This window comes from Callorhinus ursinus, unplaced genomic scaffold (genome assembly GCF_003265705.2).
Source record: "Callorhinus ursinus isolate GAN/ISIS: 27379988/994484 unplaced genomic scaffold, GSC_fseal_2.0 scaffold5, whole genome shotgun sequence".
In the NCBI taxonomy this organism is placed as follows: Eukaryota; Metazoa; Chordata; class Mammalia; order Carnivora; family Otariidae; genus Callorhinus; species Callorhinus ursinus.
In genome coordinates this window covers 66,356,408-66,380,595 of record NW_027397067.1, presented here as the reverse complement: position 1 = coordinate 66,380,595, position 24,188 = coordinate 66,356,408, and the positions used below count along the sequence as shown (strand labels likewise).

General features: G+C 43.7%; 1 protein-coding gene across 2 annotated transcripts in view; it reads left to right on the top strand.

The window, feature by feature from the left end:
- Positions 1–24,188, top strand: part of ANXA13 (annexin A13) — a 56,868-nt gene that overhangs the window by 12,731 nt on the left and 19,949 nt on the right. For both annotated transcript variants that reach the window (XM_025871517.2, XM_073893179.1), the window contains one exon: positions 15,675–15,750. In XM_025871517.2, coding sequence (XP_025727302.2) covers positions 15,675–15,750 — 76 coding nt within the window. The remainder of the gene's footprint in view (positions 1–15,674; positions 15,751–24,188) is intronic.

The window sequence follows — 24,188 nt, the reverse complement described above, 5'->3', positions numbered from 1 at the left end:
GTCCCAGTACTAATCTTTCAGATTGGTCATCTGGGTTTCTTTGAAATAAAACTAAGGGAAAAAGGACATCATGCTCCACTTCTAATCCTCCCTTTTATATAACTACAGCAATTCACTCTTCGCCACTGGAGACCATGCCTGAGTCATTTACTTATATGCCATTTGCACCAGCAGCCCAGCCTTCTCAACACCTTGTAAAGAAACATGTTTATAGAATTGTTACAACTGATAGGCCAGGGTGGTAGACCCTCATCATGTTAGCTCTTGGCATGAATGACATTGGAACCAGGTAATTCTTTGTTGTGAGGGGCTGTTCTGTGCCTTGTAGGATGTTTAGCAGAATCCCTGATCTCTATGACCAGATTCTAGTAGCACCCCCCTATTTATGACAATGTCAATGTCCCAAATGTCCCCAGAGAGGCAAGGTTGCTCCTGGTTGGTTGAGAACCACTTCATGAGACACCGACCTTAGCAAAAGCAAGGTTATAGGGCAGGAGATGCCCCCATAATGTCTTTATCTGACCGAATTTCTATCAGTAAACCTGCATTCCTGTCTCTCTGGCCTAGATGTCCCTCACGCTGATCGCCTTTCTTATCACAGGGTGGAGCCAACTCTTCTTCAAGACTGACCCTAGTCCTCCTGGTGGTGACAACAGCAGCTGAGAGGCAGCGGTTTCCCCTGAAAGGCTGTTAGCCCATTAGTAACTTCTGATGGCCAGAGTGAGAAGGGCTTCCCTACAGAAATACTCAGTACTGAGGCTGCTCAGAGCTGCTGGTTTTCCTGCTTAGATGAGCAGAGCTCAGCTGGAAAATCACCAATTGAAACAATCATCAGTCCATTTGCTCACCTCCCTTCTGTTTGGGTGTAGCCCCCAAAAGGACTGCCTCATTTAGTCTCCCTATACCAAAGCTCAGTGCATAGCGGGTCAGTCACGTTGTTTGTATTTCTGATTATATTGTCAGTATCTTCAGAAATGATGGTGTCCGCCACCTTAGGGCACTAGATATTGGAGGCTCTTAAAGTTAGATATCCTTAAGGTCAGGTCCCAACCCTGTAGTCACCTTTGATAGGTAAATACCACACCAACTTAATGTGTAACCCAGAGGGCATAGCCTGAGAAAGTTTGTCTTTCTGGAAAATGACCTCATTGTATCAGTCTTCATTAAAAGGTATTCTCAAAATGCCAACATACAAATAATCCCAAATTTAGAAGAAAGGTCATTTTTTTTTAATCTAAGAAGTTTCACTCATTTTTTAAGAACACATATGAAGATCTGATTCAAATGGATGTTTTTCCTCTTTTCAGCCTTTTTTTGCCAAATGATGCAAATATTCCTACCCATTTAGAGTGATGGCCAAACACATATTTCATATATGTCACCTTAAAATTGCATCTCTGAAAGGATAGATAGATCAATAGCCAAACAGTTCTATGTGTTCTCAGCACCCTTCTAAGGTTAGCTAGAACTCAGGCATCCTGACACACTGCCTAGCTATCTGGTCGACGTCCTTGATTAACAGACTCTGGAAGGGTCCAAGTGGGAAGAAGATCTAAGAATGGAGCAATCAGCTTTGCTGTTAGTCAGTGTGACCATGGAGAATCCTAATGGAACAATAACTACATGGTGAAATACCAAATACTCTTAAAACATTGAAACTGTGTTTAAATAGACCCAACAAGTACAATGCGATATATGTTTTTTTTCTAATTAGTAGTTTTACTTCTTGCTCTGACAAGCATCTAAGCAGATTTTGATTTAAAACCAAAAAAGCAAGACTTAAAAAAAAAATGTGTTGTTCCAAGGAAACCATGCCCAAGAAAACAATCAACTTAATGAAATAATATGCCACTAATCACCCAAGATTCATGTTTAAAGATATGAGTGGCCACTCTGTAGTGTTTCATATTGCCCATCAATGTCTACTAAACACGTCTGTGGAAATGTTGCCAGGATATTTCTGGCCCTGAATTCATGAACTTTAATAGTACAATACTTTGCATTCACACTAACTGGTTTCAAAGTACAAATGAGTAACCACTTAGAGGTAAAAGAGCATTGTCCTCAGGGAAGGGTTCAGATTTTTCCAAAGCAAGTAAGTGACCCTGGGCAAATGACTTAATAACTAAAAAAAAAAAAAAAAGACTTAATAACTAGGCCTCAGTTTACCTGTAAAATGAGGGGACTGAATACATTCAATGTTTCCCAAACTTCAGACTTAAGTATGACCTTCATGAATGTTGCCAAATACATGTGCCACCTGTTCTACTAATAGTTCTATTAATTATTTTCTTTAAACTCACTCATCTTTTTGACACACAAAATATTTATCTTAAAAAGAAAATTTATATCAGTACCATAAATGGAAAATCATTATCAGTTGAAATATAGATAATTAAATGAAAGCAAAAAAGACTATATTAAATTCTAACTAAATACCATTGCCAGCTGAAGGCTCAGATTCTGTCATCTGTTTTCTGATAAAAAGATCTATTTGCATAAAGTAGAGAAAAGCTTGGCAAAATAATTATTTCAGGCTTTGTGGGCCACACAACCTCTGTTACAACTATTCAACTCTGCCAGTGAAGTGTGAAAGCACCCATTGAATAAATGTCCAGTAAAACTTTATTTATATGTTCCAATAAAACTTCATTTATAAAAACAGTGGACAGGCCAGAATTTGACCATAGTCTGTAGTTTGCCAATCGCTGGATTGAAAGAGCGTGAAAGACATACCATCACCAGGCAAAGAATGACTCAATCAGAAGACTTGAGAGACAATTTAAAAATGAATTCCTTTTTTTAGTTGAAAGTCCAAAAGGCTTTAATATATTCAGTGTTCCATGTCACCCGTTTTGAAAACCCTAGGTTGAATTTCTACCCTAGGAATCTTTGATAAACCTCTTCCCTCTATCTTTTGCTCCTTGAATAAAGTCTGTGATTTCTTACTTGTGTCAAGCCTCAGCACAATTTTAAGTTGTCTTTCTGATTCATTAGGATGTAAATGGGAAAGTTTCTAATCTTTGTCAGACCAGCACCTGGCTGCACATTGGAATTATCTGGTAAGTTTTGAAAATCTGTATCAGAGATTCTGATTTAATAGGACCAGGATGGGACTCGGTCATTTGTTTATTTTAAAACATCTCAAATGATTCTAATGTGCATCCAGGGTCAAAAAGCTATTCATCTATGTTTTGCTCAGAGCATCTTCCTCAGAGTCCACAATTTCCTCCATAGGTTTTAATTCTAAGAGCCCCCAAACTATGGTTTGCTCAAACTATTCCAGACTGAAAGTCTTAGGTATTCACTTTCACTTGCATTTCCTGTTGAGCCTCCAGGTGGGGTCTGAATGAGCTCTCTAAGGTGTCCTGGTTAAGTTTATTATTCCTTTATTCATTCTCTCTGCTTCATTAGCCTAGAAGGCTTGACATCATTATCAGCTCAAGATGTCTAACTAGATAACTTTGCTCTTCCCTTCCTCTGTCCCCACTATTGCCCCTGATCCTTGACATTGATACAAAGTGGAGTAAGGCCAGGATGCAAAGGAAAAGAGATGTGGTATATTCTGTCACATACAAAGGAAGAAGATTCTTCCTCCTCTAGAAGGGAAGAGAAATGCCTCATGCCTACAGAGAATTCAAATGAGGTTCCATTAAGATGTAAACATTTACCAAGTGCCTATAATGTGCCAGGCATTGTGCTAGGTGCTGGAGATACAACAAGGAACAGGACATGATTCTTGGTCCCAAGAGGTTTATAGTCTAGGGAGGGAGATAAACTAGTGAATAAGTATAATAATGTATCTTAAGGAGATCTGGTAGAAATCTCTAGAGTGGAGCGTAAGCACAAAGGAGAAACTGGTGTGCTAGAACATGTCTCCCAGCCAGCTCTTGGTCGGGGTAGGAGACAAAAACCCAATTTGTGCCAGAGGCCAATTTCCATAGCATAAATATGAAATCACAGCTGATTTCAAGTTACTAACATGACCTCCCTGAACACAGAGTTGGGAAGAGATGCACCCAATTGGCTCTTGAAAGCTTGCAAAGTGAGCTCCAGCTTGGGTGGCAATCAGCCTGGTTTACTCAAGATGTTTTAGCACTGAGTTGAGGGTCCATATCTGCACTCTCTATTCTGTTCCATTGGTCTGTATGTCTGTTTTTGTGCCAGTACCATGCTGTCTTGGTGATCACTGCTTTGTAATATAGCTTGAAATCGGGCAACATGATGCCCCCAGCTTTGTTTTTCTTTTTCAACATTTCCTTGATGACTCAGGGTCTTTTCTGATTCCATACAAATTTTAGGATTGTTTGTTCCAGCACTTTGAAAGATGTCATTGGAATTTTGATCGGGATGGCACTGAAGGTATAGATTGCTCTGGGTAGCACAGACATTTTAACAATGTTTATTCTTCTGATCCATGAGCATGGAATGTTTTTCCATCTTTTTGTGTCTTCTTCAATTTCTTTCATGAGTGTTTTGTAGTTCCTAGAGTATAGATTCTTTACCTCTTTGGTTAGGTTTATTCCGAGGTATCTTATGGTTTTTGGTGTTACTGTAAATGGAATCGTTTCTCTAATTGCTCTTTCTACAGATGCATTGTTAGTGTATAAGAAAGCAACTGATTTCTGTGCATTGATTTTGTATCCTGCCACATTACTGAATTGCTGTATGAGTTCTAGTAATTTGGGGGTGGAGTCTTTTGGGTTTTCCACATAAAGTATCATGTCATCTGCGAAGAGAGAGTGTTTGACTTCTTCTTTGCCAGTTTGAATACCTTTTATTTCTTTTTGTTGTCTGATTGCTGTTGCTAAGACTTCAAGTACTATGTTGAACAACAGTGGCGAGAGTGGGCATCCTTGACGTGTTCCTGATCTTAAGGGAAAGGGTCTCATCTTTTCCCCATTGAGGATGATATTCACTGTGGGTTTTTCATAGATGGATTTTATGAATTTGAGGAATGTCCCCTCTATCCCTATACTCTGAAGAGTTTTGATCAGGAAAGGATGCTGTGTTTTGTCAAATGCTTTTTCTGTATCAATTGAGAGGACCATATGGTTCTTCTCTCTCCTCTTATTAATGTGTTCTATCACACTGATTGATTTGCGAATGGTGAACTACCCTCGCATCCCGGGAATAAATCCCACTTGGTCGTGGTGGATGATCCTTTTAATGTACTGTTGGATCCTATTAGCTAGGATTTTGTTGAGGATTTTGGAATCCATATGCATCAGGGATATCGGTCTGAAATTCTCCTTTTTGATGGGGTCTTTGCCTGGTTTGGGGATTAAGGTAATGCTGGCCTCACAGAATGAGTCTGAAAGCTTTCCTTCTGTTTCTATTTTTTTGGGAAACAGCTTCAGGAGAATAGATATTATTTCTTCTTTGAATGTTTGGTAGAATTCCCCAGGGAATCCCTCAGGCCCTGGACTCTTTTTGGGGGGAGGTTTTTGATCACTGCTTCAATCTCATTACTGGTTATTGGCCTGTTCAGGGTGTCAATTTCTTCCTGTTTCAGTCTTGGGAGTTTATAGGTTTCCAGGAAGACATCCATTTCATCCAGGTTGCTCAGCTTATTGGCATATAGTTGTTGATAATAATTTCTAATAATTGTTTCTATTTCCTTGGTGTTGTGATCTCTCCCCCTTCATTCATAATTTTATTAATTTGGGTCCTTTCTCTTTTCTTTTGGGTAAGTCTGGCCAGTGGTTTATCGATCTTATTAATTCTTTCAAAGAGCCAGCTTCTAGTTTCGTTGATCTGATCTGTGTTTCTGGTTTCTAATTCATTGATCTCTGCTCTAATCTTAATTATTTCTCTTCTAATGCATGGCTTAGACTAACATAACATAATAAAATTAAATTTAAAAAAGATGTTTTAGCACTGAAAACCTCACATCCTAGGAAACCCTCAGTCTTGGGCAATCAAACAGTTGGCCACCTTAGGTCCCACACCCAATTGGCAGAAAGTCCTGTCTTTCCCAAGAGGGTCAGGAATGGTTCCAGAGAGGAGATGAGGCTTCAGCAAATTCCCTTAAGTAGATAGATTCTCCACCATTTCCAGTGGACTCAATGGTGGGCAACCAGGTGTTTAAGAAATGGAGGAGCAAGAGGCCAGTGCTGTCAACCCCAAACCCCTTGGCCCTCTGAGGACTCGGGAAGTTACAGTGAGGGACCGGCTTGCAGTATCTCCCCTCTTTCCCCACTGAACACTGATGGACCCTTCCTAATAAGACAAATCAGCCTAGATCCTGGCAGGTAGGGAGGAATGAGATTTTACCCGTGAAAATGTTTGACAGTTTATCAGGCTGGAAAGCTGTCACCCAGAAGAATAAACATATTGGAAACCTTGGCCATCCTGCTGGCCTTCTGCTTTTCAGCTTTCAAACTGCCTCTGCAGTCCCTTAGCTAGGATCCCTCCACTACTCAGAGGGCAAGATGTTTTAGTAAAGAGGGAACAGGAAGGTTTGGGGCGAGATGGGGAAAGAGGAGATGGAGGAAGTGCCCTGACAGCCTGTTGGAGAAAGGCAATAAAAAAAAAAAAAGCCAATTTCTCCCCTGCCAGCTCTGGATCATCACAATGAAATCTCTTTGCCCAGAGCTCTCACATTATCTTTTTACATGGCCTTGTTGAGTTATATTTGACATATTACATTATGTAAGTATAAGGTGGACAATGTGTTGATGTGATACACTTGCATATTGCAAAGTGATTGCCACTATAACCTTAGCCAACACCTGCATCATGTATAATTACCATTTCTCTTTGTGGTAAGAACATTTAAGAGCTACTCTCTTCGGAACTTTCAAGTATATAATACAGTATTATTAACTATAATCATAGTAGATCCCCAGAACTTACTCATCTTATAACTAGAAGTTTATATCCTTTATCAACATCTCCCCTTTCTCCCCACCCTCATTCCAGTCTCTGTTACTATTAGGTTTGGCTTTTTTTAGATTCCACCTATAGGTGATATCATACAGTATTTGTATTTCTCTATCTGACTTATTTCACTTAGCATTAAGCCCTCAAAGTCCATCCATGTTCTTGCAAATGACAGGATTTCCTTCTTTTTTTTTTTTTTTTTTGAGAGGGAGAGAGGGGGTGGAGGGGCAGAGGGAGAGAAAGAATCTTAAGTAGGCTCCATGCTCAGCGTGGAGCCCCATGTGGGGCTCTGTCTTACGACCCTGAGATCATGACCTGAACTGAAATCAAGAGTCGGACGCTGAATTGACTGAACCACCCAGGCACCCTGACAGCATTTCCTTCTTTCTCGTGGCTAAGTAATATTTCGTGTGTGTGTGTGTGTGTGTGTGTGTGTGTGTGTGTGTGTGTGTACCACATCTTTTTTATCCATTCATCTGTTGATGGACACTTAGGTTGTTTCCCTATATTGGTTATTGTGAATCATGCTGTAACGAATCACATTGTCTTACTTCATCTTCCCAAGATTCTGCTATGTAGGGCGGGTATTAGTCCTAGTTCACAGATGAGAAGCAGAAAACATGATTCCATTTGACTCAAAAGGATACTGACAACAGAATTGACAACAATGCCTTTCCTGAACATATACTTTGCCCACAGGGAGAGGCTGTCCATTTTGCCTTGCAAATAGTGGTAGCTGGCCTTCATTTTCATTTCACTTCCTACTGGCTCATCGTCAAGAACATCTCTTGATCTCACACTATGCAAGGGAGCTTTGGCTTCCCTGGTCAGCAGACAAATCACAGGTCTCATCTGGTGTTTCTGTAAAATATTAGCATTCTAAGAGCTGGACTGAGAAGATCTACCATCAAATTAAAAAATAATAATTCTTAAAGGGACAAAAATGTGGTTAATGGGAAGTCAATGGTAGAGATTCTGGATCCAGACTGTGTAGGTTTGAATTCCATCACTTAGTAGCTATGTGACTTCAGACAACTTATTGACCTTTCTGTTTCTTGGTTTTCTCAACTTACCTCATAAGGTTTTTGTGAGGATTAAATGAGTATTACTTGTAAATTATTTGGGCCAGTGCCTGGCACACAGTAAGTGCTTTGTGTTTTGCCATCATCCTCAATTTTAAGTGGTAATCCCTTAAATTTCTCTTCAACTCTTAGCCCGGCTTACTACTTATCTGTAAGTAAAAAATGGTTTCTGATTTAGGACAAAATTATGTAATCAGTTATTTTAAAGGTGCCACACAAAGCAACATGTCAGGGGCTCATTTGACACTCCATAGGAAGCAGGTCAAGATGGAAGGAAGTAATAAAAATAACACTGAGCACTCACCACGGGCCAAGCTTCCTGCCAAGCGTGTTTGATGCATATCCTTGTAACAACCCACAAGACATTGTTATCTTTCAGATGGAAAACAGAGACTTAGAAAGCACAAGGAGAGAAAAATAGGGTAGGTATCTTTGGGAGAATGGATACCTATGTGACCACAAAGAAGTCTCTTTCCCAAACTGGATCTCAGTTTCCCCAAGTCTATAATGACTTTAAAATCTATACAAAGCAAGGTTGGCCCAAATCGCCAACATTGGCTCAAGGTACCATTAACTAGCAGTGGCAATGGCCATTGCTTACAATGGGGAGAATTCAGCCATGTCCGAGGCTCTCCCCAGCCCAACCCTTGCCTGCCTCTACCTTCCTCCCTGCTTAAAAAGCCAAGGCCACTACCTGATTCTAATCCTGGTCCTCATTTTTAATCTCTCCTCAGTCTGCTCCCGATTTCATGTTGGCTCAAAGAGCAGCCCCATTTCGATCTGTGTACAATGAGCCCTCTGCCCTCTGCTCTCCAGCACTTCCTCGGAGCCCTCCTGTCTCAGTGCCTGGACACCAGGCAACCACTTTCAAATATTTACCGAGGAAATTGCAGCAAGCCGGGCCTTCTGGGGAACTGCACTGGAAAGAGCAAACAATCAAAATGCCACTCCTATTACATTTTGATAAAGCTTCAGGGTTTACAGGTGACCCCTACATCCTTATGTCACTGAGCACCTCCTACGTGCCACCAACCAAGTGCTCACTGTGTAATCTGGCACTGCTTCCCACACACGACTGTATCCAAACCTCAAGCTACCCATGAGCAGGTGCACCTCCACTTTAAAACCGAGACAACAAAGGCTCAGAGAGATGGGTCAGCTTGCCCAGGGGGGGTTGTACAACTTGCAAGGGTCAAAGCATAACTGAATACAGTAGGTCCTACTCCCAAGTCCATGTGATGTCATGATGTCTTGGTTAAATCAATCAGGTCTGTTCTGCAGTAGTTCAATGGCAGGTCATAGGTAGGCACACATGTACACAGACCCAGAAAGCATCATGCTGCAGTCTCTCCCCGCAGTGTCCTTCCCCCACCTTCATCCCTCCGTATGTATATATGTATGTCTGTGTTTTGCCTGCCTAACTCCTAGTCATCTTTCAAGAACCAGCACAAATGTCAGCCTCTCCCTAAAAATTCCTTTTCCTCCTCCCAGCTGTTTGCACCCACAGTGTGCATCCTCTCATAAATGCACTTGTCATTGATCTGCATCCCTGTTAATTTCCCTGGGGGAAGGATGACACTTCTTCAATCAAGTCCCCCTCACCTGGGGCAGCTCTTGCCACATGGCAGATCTTCACTACATGTCTGCTGACGGAAGGGGAGAGAGGAATAGGGGAGGATGGAAAAAAGAAGGGAGAGAAAAAAAAGGGAAGGAAGCAGGGAGAGAGGAGGAACCCTCCCGAGGAGAGTCTAATTTGCCTGCTGCGTATTGCTCTTTAATTAAACTCACATGTCTCTCATGAGCAGTATATACTTATTTGCCAGGTTTGATGCTCTCCCAAATAGATCAGGTCACCAGGACTGATGAATGAGAATCTCGTTAAATAGAAGTACACTTAAGGCTGGGTCCTGGAACATCCTGGTTACCATATAATACATAGCAACTGTCTGCCAATCATATCCTTCAGCCAACTTCTTCACAAACTCTATCCCCAGAGTTTGCGGCAAGCTGGGGGAAGATTTTATCAAATATTCTCTTCGATCCTAGGGGTTAAGCTTTCCTTGAACTGCGCTGGGGCAGAAACCTTTGGTCAGGTGTCTGTTTCTCCACTCGGACCCTTCTGGCTGGTGGGGCTATGGGCAGGGGGTGGTATTGGAACTTGAGACAAGAGCCAACCTCTCTCCTGGGCAATCGATGTGCTGAAGCTGGCTGGTGTCTGAGTCATTGCAAAGAGTGGGTGTTTTCAGCATTCTTTCTGCCCAGGTGACAGTGCCTCTAGGCTCGTAGTATCTCAGTTTATTTTGTATGCCTACTTCTTCCAGAAAAATGGATCATTCATTTCCTTATTTAAGATGCAGGAACATGGGGATACCTGGGTGGCTCAGTCTGTTAAGTCTGCCTTCAGCTCAGGTCATGATCCTGGAGTCCCAGAATCACATCCGGCATCGGGTTCCCTGCTCAGCAGGGAGCATGCTTCTCCCTCTGCTCCTCACCCCACTCGTGCTCTCTCTCTCTCTCTCTCTCTCTCTCCCTCTCCAATAAATACAGAAAATCTTTAAAAAAAAAATAAGATGCAGGAACATGGAGACACAGAGAAGTGCCATGTAGACATACTGGAAGGAAGCAAAAACAAGACTGAAAGATACCAGTTTATCCATGCACCAGGCAGTGCTTTTTGTCGAGTTAATGGTATTTGCTTCCACTGTGAGCCTGACTGCACTGGCACGTTGGCAAGCACCCCCACGAGGGCTGTATCTCAGTGAGCTTCTCACACTCCATGAAGTGCTAATTATCACACTAGTCAAATGAGGCAGTTAACAAAATGTGGTGTTGGGGTGTCCTCCCGGGTCGCCTGAACTCCACACAGCCTGAATTATGAGCCACTTTACTGCCTGGTGTGGAAAAAATGTGTCTGGGACTCTAGATCCAAACTGCAGGTGATCAATGAAAAACTGATCCTTGGCGTGCCATTTACAAAGTGAAAACCCCACAAGCAGGAGAGGATTTAAAATAGTCTAGAAGTTTCATTGCTGATCTGCCTTTAGTAAATATTAATCGTTTACATTTTTTAAGCACACGCTCTCTGCTAGGCTTCATTTTAGACGCTTTGTATGAAGGATTTCATCTCGATTCTCCTAAGAGACCTATGAGTAGACACTATTATTATCCACATTTGCCCTGAGGAAACCACAACACAGAGGGCTTCCCAAACTTGCCCAAGGTCACATGAGTAATGAGCAGCTATGCTGGGATTCAAATCCAGTCTGGGGCACTGGAGATATATCTATATCTCACAATATCGAGTTTGGAAGATATCTCTCGATAGATTGACAGATAGATGATAGATAGATAGATAGATAGATAGATAGATAGATAGATAGATAATCTTCCAAATGTGTCCAATCAAAATATGCAGAATTGAAAACCTAGTATCACTATGAGACCAAAAACCAAGAGCCGACCCAGAGAAGCCGAGGAAACCCTAGCAGTTCTGTGGCTCCCTATCTAGCCTTTAAAATGTTATCTCGCGTAAGCCTCAGATCTTATAAGGGAGACATTGCCCCCATTTTACAGTTGAGAAAATGAGGGCTTAGAGGTTAATGGCCCAAGTTCACATGGCTGCTAAGGGACAGAACCACATTCAAACTTGGATTCACGTGGGCTCAAAGCCCAGACTTCTGTAATCATTTTAATTAACATCTAACATGTTATCCTTTTAATGTGTCTCGAGTGTCATGCAAATGCTGTGAAGAGAGAAACTGAAAGAAAACAAAAAAGGAATGTTGCTCTGCTTCAATGTTGTCTAGAAAGCAGGTGGAATGTCGTGTATTTGCCTAAATCCTCATGGTGGTTGTCTGTCCTCATCCTGGAGTCCCCTGAACGGCCATTTTGTGTCTGACGTGCGCATTCCTGCAGATCCTTGCGTGGAAGTTCTGCTCAGTGGCCTCAGGTTTCAAAAATGAAATCTGATGGGAAACCGAGCCTGAGGACCCAAAGTCAGCTGCCTGGCTTGCTAACAATGAACAATGGAGGTGGAATGTCCGCTCCATATACATTCCAGGGAAGGTGGTTATCCAGCTCCTCAGAACAAGCCAAGGCCACCCCTTGCATCAACACTGGGCGGCACTGATGAATGCATCCATTGTGGAGGCAGTCCCAGCCACGCAGAGGGGGAAATTCCTAACAGACTGGTTTCTCGCCTCCCTCCCCACTTTTAAATAAGTCCCATCACATGATTCCTTCACTCCAACACCAAATAGCCTGCTGTTATGAGGAACAAGACCGACTTCTCTTTGAATTAGGAAAGATAACCAACATGGCTTAAGAGCGGTTCTTAGAAGGAACTTGGGAACGGTTGATTTCCACCTGTGGTTGTGCGTCTGATAGAGAATTTTACACTGCATTTTTTAAAGACAACATACATTTATCATCCTACGGTTCTATAAGTCAGAAGTCCAACAGGGGTCTCACTAACTAAATACTGCATTTTCAATTAAGCAAAAAGGAAAAGGTTATCTCAATATCATCTTTATTCCTAACATGTGGTTCAACATTGTCCCACTGCCCCCCTCCCCCATGTCACTTATTTTGGACCAAATGACAAATACATCTTTGTTTTTTAGCCTTGAATAAACTAGACGTTCAGAGGGTTTTTTCCCTTTTTTCTGTTTTTTTAATAGAAACTTACATTAATTTCTTTAATTTCAAACAACACTTGGTGTTGACTAAGTCGGCCTCTGAGCTACAGTTTCCCCTTCTTTGTGCTCCCATAACTCTGTGACAGGTGCATCATGGAACCACCTTACTAAAACACTAAGGGGATGAAGGATGGGAATGCCCTTTCATACCCGACAGAGCCAGGCTGGCCCAGTCATCTTAAGCAAGTCTTCACATGGCTTCTGCAAGTCCTGGCCACATCTTTGAGCAAATGAGGAAAAAAATGTGTCCCTCTGGCCCTGCCCTGCCGGGCCGGGCCTGAGCAAACGTAACCCCAGCTGAACTCCAGCCCCTCTGCCCTCAGCCGGGGCACCACCTGCAGAGTTGTTCACAGAGCCCAGCATCTCTGTCTCCATTTATGGGAAGTGGGGCAGAGAGTAAGTGTCCCACCACATTCTCAGCACTGAGGAGGCTAAAAGAGCAGTTTACGAATCAACCTGTTAAGAGGAGATGTCGGCTGCTCTGGTTCAATTCTAACTACTGGAACCCTCCACAAAATACTTCTAATGAAAAGCCAAGACACCATGCGCTCTTCTGAGATTGCTATTTCCATGCTCCCACACTCAGAGAATTCGATCAACAGGCAGGATGGGCTGTATAGTGTGCAGCCCATGCAGTCACGCAGGCCCCATGCCCAGAAAGGCCTCGCATTGGCTTTAATGCTCCGATGTCACCATCTTTAAAGTTCTAAATCCATTTCGAACACGGATCCTACATTTTCATTTTGCACTGAGCCCTGCAAATTATGGCGCTGATCCTGCCAACAAGCCTTCAGCAGCACCAGATAGCTTTCTCACACCACACAAGACATTTGGAAAGAAAAATGGGACATGTCATCCCCCTGCTGAACAAAAAGGCCCAAGTCATACTTGGAGCACGAGGCAGGATGGTGCACGGGACTAAGCGTGGGTGTGAAGAGGCAATCCAAGCCGGGTGCAGCCCTACGTCCCATGAGGCTTCAGACACATTCCCTAACCGGCCTGAACCCAGATGTCCTGAACCCAGATAATGAAGAAAGGTCTGTAAACAAAGAAATTGTCAGGCATAAGGCAGGTGCTCAACAAATGTGAGTCCCCTTGCCTGCATGCTTCAGAAATAGATACTTCAAGATGGGCCCTGCCATGGAGTGATTCCATAAAGCAGAGAGGTGATCGGTGGCCCTAAAAGATCCCTTTGGCTCTAGGATTACATGACTGTCCATTAACCAAGGTCTCGAAGCCAGCCCTCCTCTAGTCCACGGATATGAGTCAGAACACTTGGTTGCAAGGGCAGAAATCCAACTCATTAACTTCAAGAAAGTGGTGGTTCATTAACAAAACTGGGAAGTGCTAGGAAACAAGCATTTCTGTGTCTCAGGGTTTATACAGTGGTATTCAATCTCTCTTTCTCTCTCCATATTTCCACTCTTTTTGTCTCTGCCTTGCTTCACTCTAGACTCACTGTTTCAGTTGAACAAGCCCAGTCAGAAGATCTCTCTCTCTCTCTCTCTCTCTTTTTCAATATCTCAATATCAACCAAAGAAAAGACTCTGATCCTACTTGGATTATACTCCCACTTCTGAGTCATTCACGACAGTTGCCAGACTGACAGGGTCTGTGTCCACCCAAGGGCAGGACAACGGGGCTTAACCCTCATGACTGACAGCCCCAATGAAAACACATAAAATGGGGGATAGGGAGGCCCCCCCAAAGGAATAGCGATGCCAGACAAACACAACATGTCTACTGGGCCTACTGGTTTCCTATTTCTTCCCTATGGGGGCCAAAGGAAATGAACGGCAAGACAGGGGAATCGGGTACATGGTACAGACAGTAGCACTTACACCAGAAATAAGGGACACATGTCATCCAAGAGAATCTGTGAGGGAAGGCCAAGAGCTCGGAAAACACAGGGTCTTTTCAAAGCTATTAGTAGTGTCATTGCAATTAACCTCACATCTTTACATTCTTAATAGCAACACATCTATTTTTATGTTGACCTTTTCTTTAGGCAACTAATACTGTTTTTCCATTTTATTTTTTATTTTTATTTTTTTAAAGGTTTTATTTATTTATTATTTTGAGAGAGAGAGAATGAGAGAGAGAGAGAGAGAGAGAGCACATGATAGGGGGGAGGGTCAGAGGGAGAAGCAGGCTTCCCACTGAGCGGGGAGCCCAATGCGGGACTCGATCCTGGGACTCCAGGATCATGACCTGAGCTGAAGGCAGTCACTTAACCCACTGAGCCACCCAGGTGCCCCTGTTTTTCCATTTTAGTGCTAATAGATTTCCTTTTTAAAATAACTTTAAGTAAAAACCAAGTAGGTCAGCTGGAAGAAAAATAATAAGCAAATAATAATAATGTAGACTTTAATAGCAAATTGGTGCATGTACTATACCAATGACCAAAGTCTGAGAAACACTAGCTTAGTGTATAAACAGAATATTCTCTCCCCAAGGAACAGTAAAAACCAGTAACTCTGCTATTGCTCTTCCATAGGTATCTCTGGCAAACTAAATATTGTATCTCTCATTGTGTGGATGGCAAAGCTTTAGTCCAGGTCACCAAATTTTTCTGTGATAAGGTCCTAGAACCTTCATTTTCTGCCTGGCAACACCTTTTCCTTAGACATACTTGTGTCTCGTGGCAAAAGGGGAGAATGAGCATTCCAGGACATGGGCCCACTGTATTATTCTCTGTCTCAGAGGCAGTCACACAAAGGTAGCATTGATGTCAAAACATCTCATCTCAGAGATGGCCAGGCTGATTGTCCTTATGAACAGAGGGGCCCATTTTCAGTGGTCATCCAAGGCCAGCTGGCTCCAAGGAGTACCAGTCATCTCTCTGGGGCCAGAGTTTCCTCAGCTGATTTCCACATGTACCCACGTATAAAGTGGCAGCTGGTCCCTCACTTGGATGACTTCTTCATCTTCCAAATAACTACCAATGTCAGCCAGAGATAATTCAAGAATGCCTATGTTGTCCACTCACCTTTTCAACTATTTTCTCCAGGCCAAAGCGAGAAGTCATCAGGGTTTTGATGTGGATCAGGATGCCAAAAAGCTGAACAAAGCCTGCAAAGGAATGGGTATGTTTTGTATTTTAACTTACTTTTGAAGTTGATTAAATTTGATCTCATGTCCAACTTTCCCATGATCTTAGGAAGATGACCTTGTGCATTCCACGCTAACCCAAGTTAATTACTTCTAGGGTTCTCTTTGTAAAAGATCCCCAAACTATAATCGGATCCTAATGCATTTCAAGATTCAAAAGGATAGTTAAAAACTGGATACCATGACATTGAATTTGACCTTGAGGTCGAAGAAACTTCATGAGAAGTGTAGTCATGCAATCCTAATGTCATCCAAGCCCCTCTGATCCCTTTCATGAGAGGTGGTGGGAAATAGGGTGTGATGAAAGCTGGATGAGGGATCTGGGAACTGCATCTAGAAGCAGATCAAGTAAACATAAAACTGTGGCCAAGGTCAAGAATCAAGGGTCAGACCAGAGAAGCCATTTACGTCGATGCCTAAGGTAAGTGCATGACTAAGAATAAGAGACTAAGAAAGAGATCAGGAATAAGGTAACCCCAATAACAAGGTGAGATGAAGGGGAGAGCATCTAGAAATAAGGCCCTGAGGAGAGGCTCTGAGACCCAAGGAGGTCTCTGATGAGACAACGTTCTAGTCCCAGAAACCCAGGTTTTAGTATATTCACAGGATTGGTAACCGTCATTATTAATTCCAGAACATTTTCACTGCCCCAAAAGAAACCCCATTCCTATTAGCAGCCACTCCCCACTCCCCCTTCCCTTCAGGTCCAGGCAATCATAATCCACTTTCTGTCTCTAGGGATTTGCCTATTCTGGACATTTCATACAAATGGAATCATGCAATATGTGACCTTTTGCATCTGGCTTCCTTCACTTTGCATATTGTTTTGCAAAAACAGGTGCTAGATTTTTACTTAGGAGTAAATCAGTGAAGATTTACTTTCCTAGGAATGGGTATTGTGGTACAACAAGTACGGCCATAAATTCTTTGTGTGACTCCAGAGAAAGAACTGGAATCCATAGTGGAAGTTCTAAGAAGAGATATTTTGCTTCAATATAAGGAATGATCTGAATATAAAATAGTCTGTCTTGCCCAAGAAATGTTGGAGAAGTTCCAAGGGAGTTGGGGTTGGAGAAGATCTGGTAAGAAAGTGGTAAAAGTAAGTGAACGCTTACTTAGTAAGTGTTCTTGAATGAATCAGAGGGAGAGGGAGCTGGAAATGAAGGATGACAACTAGCTTGCTTGGTTTGGGTGCGGGGGAAGGGGGGCATCAGAGGAAAGCTCGGCAGAAAGGAGTTGCTTCTTGCTCATATCCTGACCTGGCTCATGTTGTGTTTGGACAACAGCTGTCGGGAGCCATGTTTGCCTGGAAGTGGTAGGATGTTTATAGTTCTGAGTCTTGCTGAGTGGCTGAGCCAGCCTCACAGGTGCTTCCCTGCTGCTTCTCAAGTGAGGTCCTGACACCTGGATGTGGGTTGGAGACAGGAGCAAAGTGGGTGTGGGAATAACTCAGCTGCATCAATGATAAATCTCCACATTCTTAGCCACTTAGTGAGGTAAGTTCAGAAAGAACAGATGGAACACCTACTGAATGCCAAAAATCAGTGTTTTCTTCTCCCTTTTGGATGTGGTTTCAAGGTGGTACCACTGTTGTGCTGATTACTGTTGTAGAGCACCTTCTATGTGCCAAGTGCTGAGCTGGGCACTGCACACAGGTCGTCTTGTATAACCCTCTCAACAACCCTATAAAGCTGTATTCTAACGATTTAACAGATGAGAATACCGAGGCTCAGAGGTTAAAGATCTTGCCACGGTCAAAAAGTTAGGAAATGAGAATGGGGGGGATTGGAAACTAGGGCCATCTTGGAAAGCTATGATTTGGTTGAAGGTCTAGAATTCTAGAATTCCAACCTCTATTAAAAAGTGCAAGGCAGGGACACCTGTGTGGCTCAGTCAGTTGAGCATCCAACTCTTGGTTTTGGCTCAGGTCATGATCTCAGGGTCCTGGGATTGAGCCCCACGTTGGGCTCTGCGCTCAGCAGGGAGTCTGCTTGAGATTCTCTCTCTTCCTCTGCCCCTCCACTCTCTCTCTCTCGCAAATAAATAATCTTTTTTTTTTTAAAAAGTGCAAACCAAAGCAAAATTGCATCTGGCAAAATTTGTCTGCCAGACCATGTACCCGTCTCATTGATATCCCAGCCCTGCCAGGGCTGGCTTTACATAACTAGGGCCATGTTGTCCCATAGCCACAAAGGTGAGTGATAAGGCCATTTTAAGTTTTTGAAAAGCCAAATTTAAAAAAAGCGGGTGAAATTAATTTGAATAATATACATTAGCTAAGTCAATACCGTATCAAAAATATCTCAACAGACAATATAAAAATTATTAATGAGATATTTGACTTTTTTTTTCACATTAAGTCTTCAAAAGACTTATGGTGTATTCTACACTTACAGAACGTTTCAACTTGATCCAGCCACACATCACGTCCTGCATAGCCACACGTATCCACTCTATGGGGCACGGTGGGCGTAGGGGCCCTACTCATCAAAAAGATTACGTGCACTCCCCACCCACTCATCCTCCTACAGGATTCAAAATAAGAATGCTCTATCCTCAAATAATATTTGATTTTTCCAAATCACATAAAACTTACAGATTTCCTTGTTTCTTTGGTGCCCCTGCTTTCCTAGGTCCTAACAATGTGTGTGGTCTGGGTCTTGGTTAATCCAGAACAGCCTTTTATCCTCCTCACTACGCTGACACTCTTTGTCAGGCCTTCCTCTTAGAACTCCGTGCCCCTCTGCTGGCCCTTCTAAGGAAAAGGCCTTAAACCTGAGAGTGCATGGACCCAATACCTATTATCCTTTCTGAAATGTAAAAGGATGCTTGTCATTCTCCCTCAAAGAAACACAGAAAGAGGCTCCAGAAAGAAAAGCTGCCATGGAGATTACCCTAGTTCTAGTTCATGACTTCTCACCAGGGTGTTAATACACAGATTCAGACTGGTAGTTCAACGTAGTTTCTGAGATCCAGCATTTCTAGTAAGTTCCCAGGTGATGCTGATGGTACGAGTCCTAGAACTGCGCTTTGGGGAGCAAGGTCTAATCCATCTGAGATCCACCAAGGTTAATGCTGTTCAAGGCACACTGGAGGGGAACCAGGTCTAGAACTCAGATCTTGTGACCCCGAGCCCAATTCTCTTTCCCCTCGCTAGGCATGGGAATGAATTTTGGACCTGGCTTTGAGCCCCTGCTCTGGTACCTACTGGTGCTGTGACCTTCGTTTTCTCAACTGCAAAATGGAGCCAATAAGGCCTCGTTACAGAGAGGGGCTGAGGTTAAGGAGGCATCACAGTGCTCAGCACTTCATTGGCCCTCATTAATGCTAGTCGGTTCCTTTTGAATGATAAGCTCGGATCCAAAATCCCCACAAAGCCCATTAGATCAGTATGAGCGGCGAAGAGGCCCGCCCTTGAGTGGCCTTTGTTCTTCATCACTGCGGGTGTACCAGGTGGAATGGTGCTCCCCCCAAAGATACGTCCCCCCAGAACCTGTGAATGTGACCTTAATTGGCTAAAGGGTCTTTGCAGATGTAATTAAGTTAAGGACCTCCAGAAGGGATCAACCTGGATTACCTGGGTGGGCCCTAAATCCGTTGACAAGTATCTTTAGAAGAGAAAAGGGGCAGGGGCGCCTGGGTGGCTCAGTTGTTAAGCATCTGTCTTCAGCTCAGGCCGTGGTCCCAGGGTCCTGGGATCGAGCCCTACATTGGGTTCCCCGCTCAGCGGGAAGCCTGCTTCTCCCTCTCCCACTCCCCCTGCTTCTGTTCCCTCTCTCACTGTGTCTCTCTCTGTCAAATAAATAAATAAATCTTTAAAAAAAAAAAAAAAGAGAGAGAGAAGAGGGGCGCCTGGCTGGCTCAGTCAGTGGAGCATGCAACCCTTGATCTTAGGGTCGTGAGTTCGAGTCCCACGTTGCGTGCAAAGATTACTTAAATAAATAAATATTTTTTTAAAAAGAAGAGAGAGAGTGGCAGGAGAGAAGCAGACACGCAGGGAGAGACCGTGTGGAGCCGAAGCAGAGCGTGGAGTAATGTTCCAGAAGCTGAGCTAAGGATTGCCGGCAGCCTCCGGAAGCTGGAAGAGGCGAGGAACAGATTTGACCCCAGAGCCTCTGGTGGGAGCGTGGCCTTGCTCACATCATGATTTCAGCCTTCTGGTCTCTGACTCGTGAGGGAATATATTGCTGTCTTCGAGCCATTGAGCTTGTGGTCATTGTTACAGGAGCCTCAGGAAACGAACACAGTGGGCAAGTGAAAAGCAATGACCCTCCCTGGCAGGCAAGGTTCTCCCCACTCGTGGCTTCCTCTAATCTTCCCTGCACCCCCATTTGCAAAGGAGACACCAAGGGATTGGGAAGCCCACAGCCCCCCGCTCAGCCAGGCTGCTGGGGCTGACGTGTGGAGCCTGCGGGGGAAGCCGAACCGCAGCCCCCAGCGCACTGCCCAGATCCCTTATGTGGCACACGGGCCCCGGGTGTGAAGAGGAGGGCACTTCAAACCCAGCGGCCTCCCTCCTGCTGGAACTCAGCTCAGTGTCCTCCCAGAAAATTGCTGGGAGAGCAAAAGCGAGGAGTCTGATCACCCTGGGCCTGACCTCTACTGTATAATTACCCTGCAGTGTCCGATGCACAGGCAGGGCTGAGGTTCCTTCTTGTTTTTTAAGAAGTCTTTCCCAGAACCACTGGGGACTGGCCCCAGTGCCTCAAACCATTGTAAATGTTTACAGGAAATCGTTCAGCAGCACAGACTGCTTATATGACACACGTATTGTGAAATGTAAAATGAGGTCATTGTTCAGTAAATCACTTCTTGGTCGGGTAGTGGGAAAGCCTCCCAGGATAAACCTGAAACCCAGATTCAAAGGGCTTGAGGGAAATCTGGTCACTTCCATGCTCTCCCCCAGCCTCCAGGCTATTGCTGAGCCATCCCAGAACTGCTTTGGTCCCTGGTCTCACTTTCTAAAGCATTCCAGGAAGGAAAATCTAAAAAACATTAATTTTAAAATGTTGACTTTCCTGAATTATCCAGATATGGGTTGACTCTGGCATCAGAGTAGATTTCCAATTGGTCCCTGCTACATAGAGCCCACCCAAGTGGTACATGCAGCTTACACCAAGGCAGAGACAAGATCTCTCGTGATGCTATGCAGAAGTCTTTATTCACTCACTCATTCAGTCAGTCAGTCATTCACCCATATATGCATGCATTTAAATATCCATGCATTCAGCAAGTTGATGAATATTGAGAGGCTTCTTCTGTGTGGCTACAGCAGTAAGTGAACCCCCCTGTCCCACGGGACGTGCAATGTGGCATGGCAGAGATGGGACAGAGAACAGGCCATGTGAGGCACACAGAAGGCAGAATGCCTCATCTGTTCCAAAAAAGTACATTGAGTTGAGTCCTAAAGGAGGAGTGGGAGCGAAGGTGAGGATCAAAGGAAAGATGTTCCAGGTAGAGGGAAGAGCCCATGCCAGGACCCAGAGGTGAGAAAGAAAGTGTTGCTTGTTCTCGGAGCTGCCCATGGGTTAGGGAGAAGCTGGGAGAGGATGGGTAGGAGGCACATGACTTTGAAAGGCAAGTAGAAGGGACTCCAAAAGGCCTCATATGCCCCACTGAAGAGTCGACACTATTCTGGATTTGAAGGGCCCAATATTATAAGCTTTTATACAGAAGAATGAGCAGGTGAGCTGCTCATATGCAAGCGTGTTCTGGGGATGGTGAATGCTTGTTGGAAAAGGTGTGTTTGACGCAGGAACCCCGTTGGGTATCCGTGGTTCTGCTGAGCAATGTGACAAAGGTGAGGGTGAAGAGAAGTGAGTGGTTCTGAGAGATACCAAGGAAGTGGAATAGTGAGGTCTTAGTGGTAACCAACTGGGTGTGGAGTGCGGGGAGATGAGCCCCAGATTCCTGGCTGGCACAATCCAGTGAATGGGCCACCTGGGAGGCAGGAAGGCTCCATCCAGGGATGACACCAGCAGGGATCCAGGCCTGAGATGCGGAGGCCCTTGACCTGGGCAGAAGCAGCCCTCACAGAAAGAAAGGGGCCGAATCAGTAGAGTTTTATGAGAAAAAGAAATCCCTTCTGAAATGAGATTTCTGGCACTCAGAAATTAAAAAAAAAAAGTCACAGAGGAAGTGATTGGATACCCATGACAGAGGTAATGCAGGAAAAAATTTGGAGGAACAACATAAATAACAGCGCTCGAAATGAACCAGAGCTAGGTGGTGATTAACCACCACTCTTCTTGTAGGTGAGCTCATCCTAGAATTTTCTGTTTCTCCAGCTGGAATCAGACAGCTAGGTCTTCCCAGAATCGTACAGATGGAGCTAATCCCTGAGACCATGTGAACAGTCTGAGGACACATAGCTTGCCAGGACCCGCACACAGCTCTCCTATGCCCGTCTCCCTGGGTACCGCTGTGAGGACCAGCGGTGCCAGAGTCGAGACATGGGTAAACAGGTCGGCCTCCGCCAGCACAAACAGAAGGAGAGTCTTTTTATTCCCTTCCCCCTCTCTACAGTCATGCCCCCCCTTCCGTCCACACCTCCCCTGTACCTACCACCCAGATTTGTCTTCCCCCAATCCTTCCACCAAAAGGCATCAAACGCATCTACCACCTCTTGTTCCTTGCAGATCCTGATCGCTCAGCTGGGTGGGAGCGATGGCACAAGTTCAACTAATTCAGTTCCCTTCCAAAGTGACCAAGCCCGTGCTAGTCACAGGGAGCGGCCACTGGGAGTAGGGGTGGGAACGGGCCAAGGCAGGACTCTGCAGACTCTGGCTATGAAGAGAGGGTTTGGGGCTCCTTTCTGGAAATCTTGACATACTGCTGAGAGTAGTGGGTGTATGAGTTTCCTAGAGCTGCCATAACAAAGTACCACAAACCATGTGGCTTAAAACAGCAGAGACCCATTGTCTCCCAGTCCTGGAAGCCAGAGCCTGAAGTTAAGGAGTCGGCAGGCCATACTCCCCACTGAAGGCACTAGGAAGTTCCTGTCCCAGGCTTCTGCCCTGCTTCTGGTGGCCTCAGATGTTCCTGGGTTTATAGATGCATCTCTCCAATCCTCCATCCTCACATGGGGCTCTCACTGGGTCTCTGTGGCCAGAGTCCACATTCTGTAATAGGCTTTCAAACCTCAATCATTTGGCTACCACCTCCCACAATTTTGGTCAATCTGAGTACTAGTGACATAATATTCTTCTTTTAATCAACTCCTTCAGGCCCTGTCCTTTACAAAACGTCAGCAAAATCACACATTTAATACCTTAGTGAGATTTTATATATGGTTGACCCTTGAGCAACACAGGTTGGAACTGAATGGGTCCACTTATATGTAGATTTTTTACAGTACTGTAAATGTATGTTCTCTTCCTTATGATTTTCTCAGTAACGTTTACTTTTCTCTAGTTTATTATAAGACTACAATATATGATACACAAAACATACAAAAATGTGTTAATTGACTGTTTATGTTATCAGTAAGGCTTCTGGTCAATAGTAGACTATTACATAAGTCCTTAGGTTTTTGGAGACTCACAAGTTATACATGAATTTTCTACTGCAAGGGGAATTGGTACCCCTAACCCCTGTATTATTCAAGGGTCAATGGTGTGTGTGTCTGTGTGTGTGTGTCTGTGTGTGTGTGTGTATGCATATATATAATATATATATCATACAGTCAGTAAAGGAAGAGGCATTATTTGAATCCAAGCTGAAGAATCTAATTCAGGGTTTGCTGTTTAAGTAGTCTTTCTCATTCCCACACCTTCAATACATGGATCCTCTTTCCAATCCAGTCTCCATGGACATTCTACAGGATATTCTAAAAAGGATATTCTCCTCTTCTTTCTTATTCATTATAGTTTTTGATACTGATTAAATATCCCACAATGAGCATGTATTACTTTGAGCATAGAGGAAAACAACTTTTTAGAAAGAATGTGATTTAAAGATGTAATAGTCAGAAGTTTAAAGAGGCAACTACCCATCGTGGTCCCCATTAGGACTTCTTTCTTGAGATTGACACGGTTATGGGTGGGCTTGATATTGTAGCAATTTGGGCCTATATGTTAATCTCTTCCACTCAGTTTTAAGTACTTGGAGGCCAAGGAACAGACCATACTTTGTTTTGTTTTTTTTTCTTGAGATTCTTCAGTTTTATTGAGGTGTAAATTCACATACCACGCAATTCACCCATTTAAAGTGTACAATTCAATGTTTTTTAATATATTCACAGATATATGAAAGCATCATCGCAGTCAATTTCAAACATTTTCATCACCTCAGAAGGAAACCTCCTTCCCTATTAGCTATTACCCCCCTACCCACCACATCCCCACACACTACCTTCTGTCTCTATAGATTTCCCTATTCTGCACTTTCATGGGAATGGAACAACATAATATGT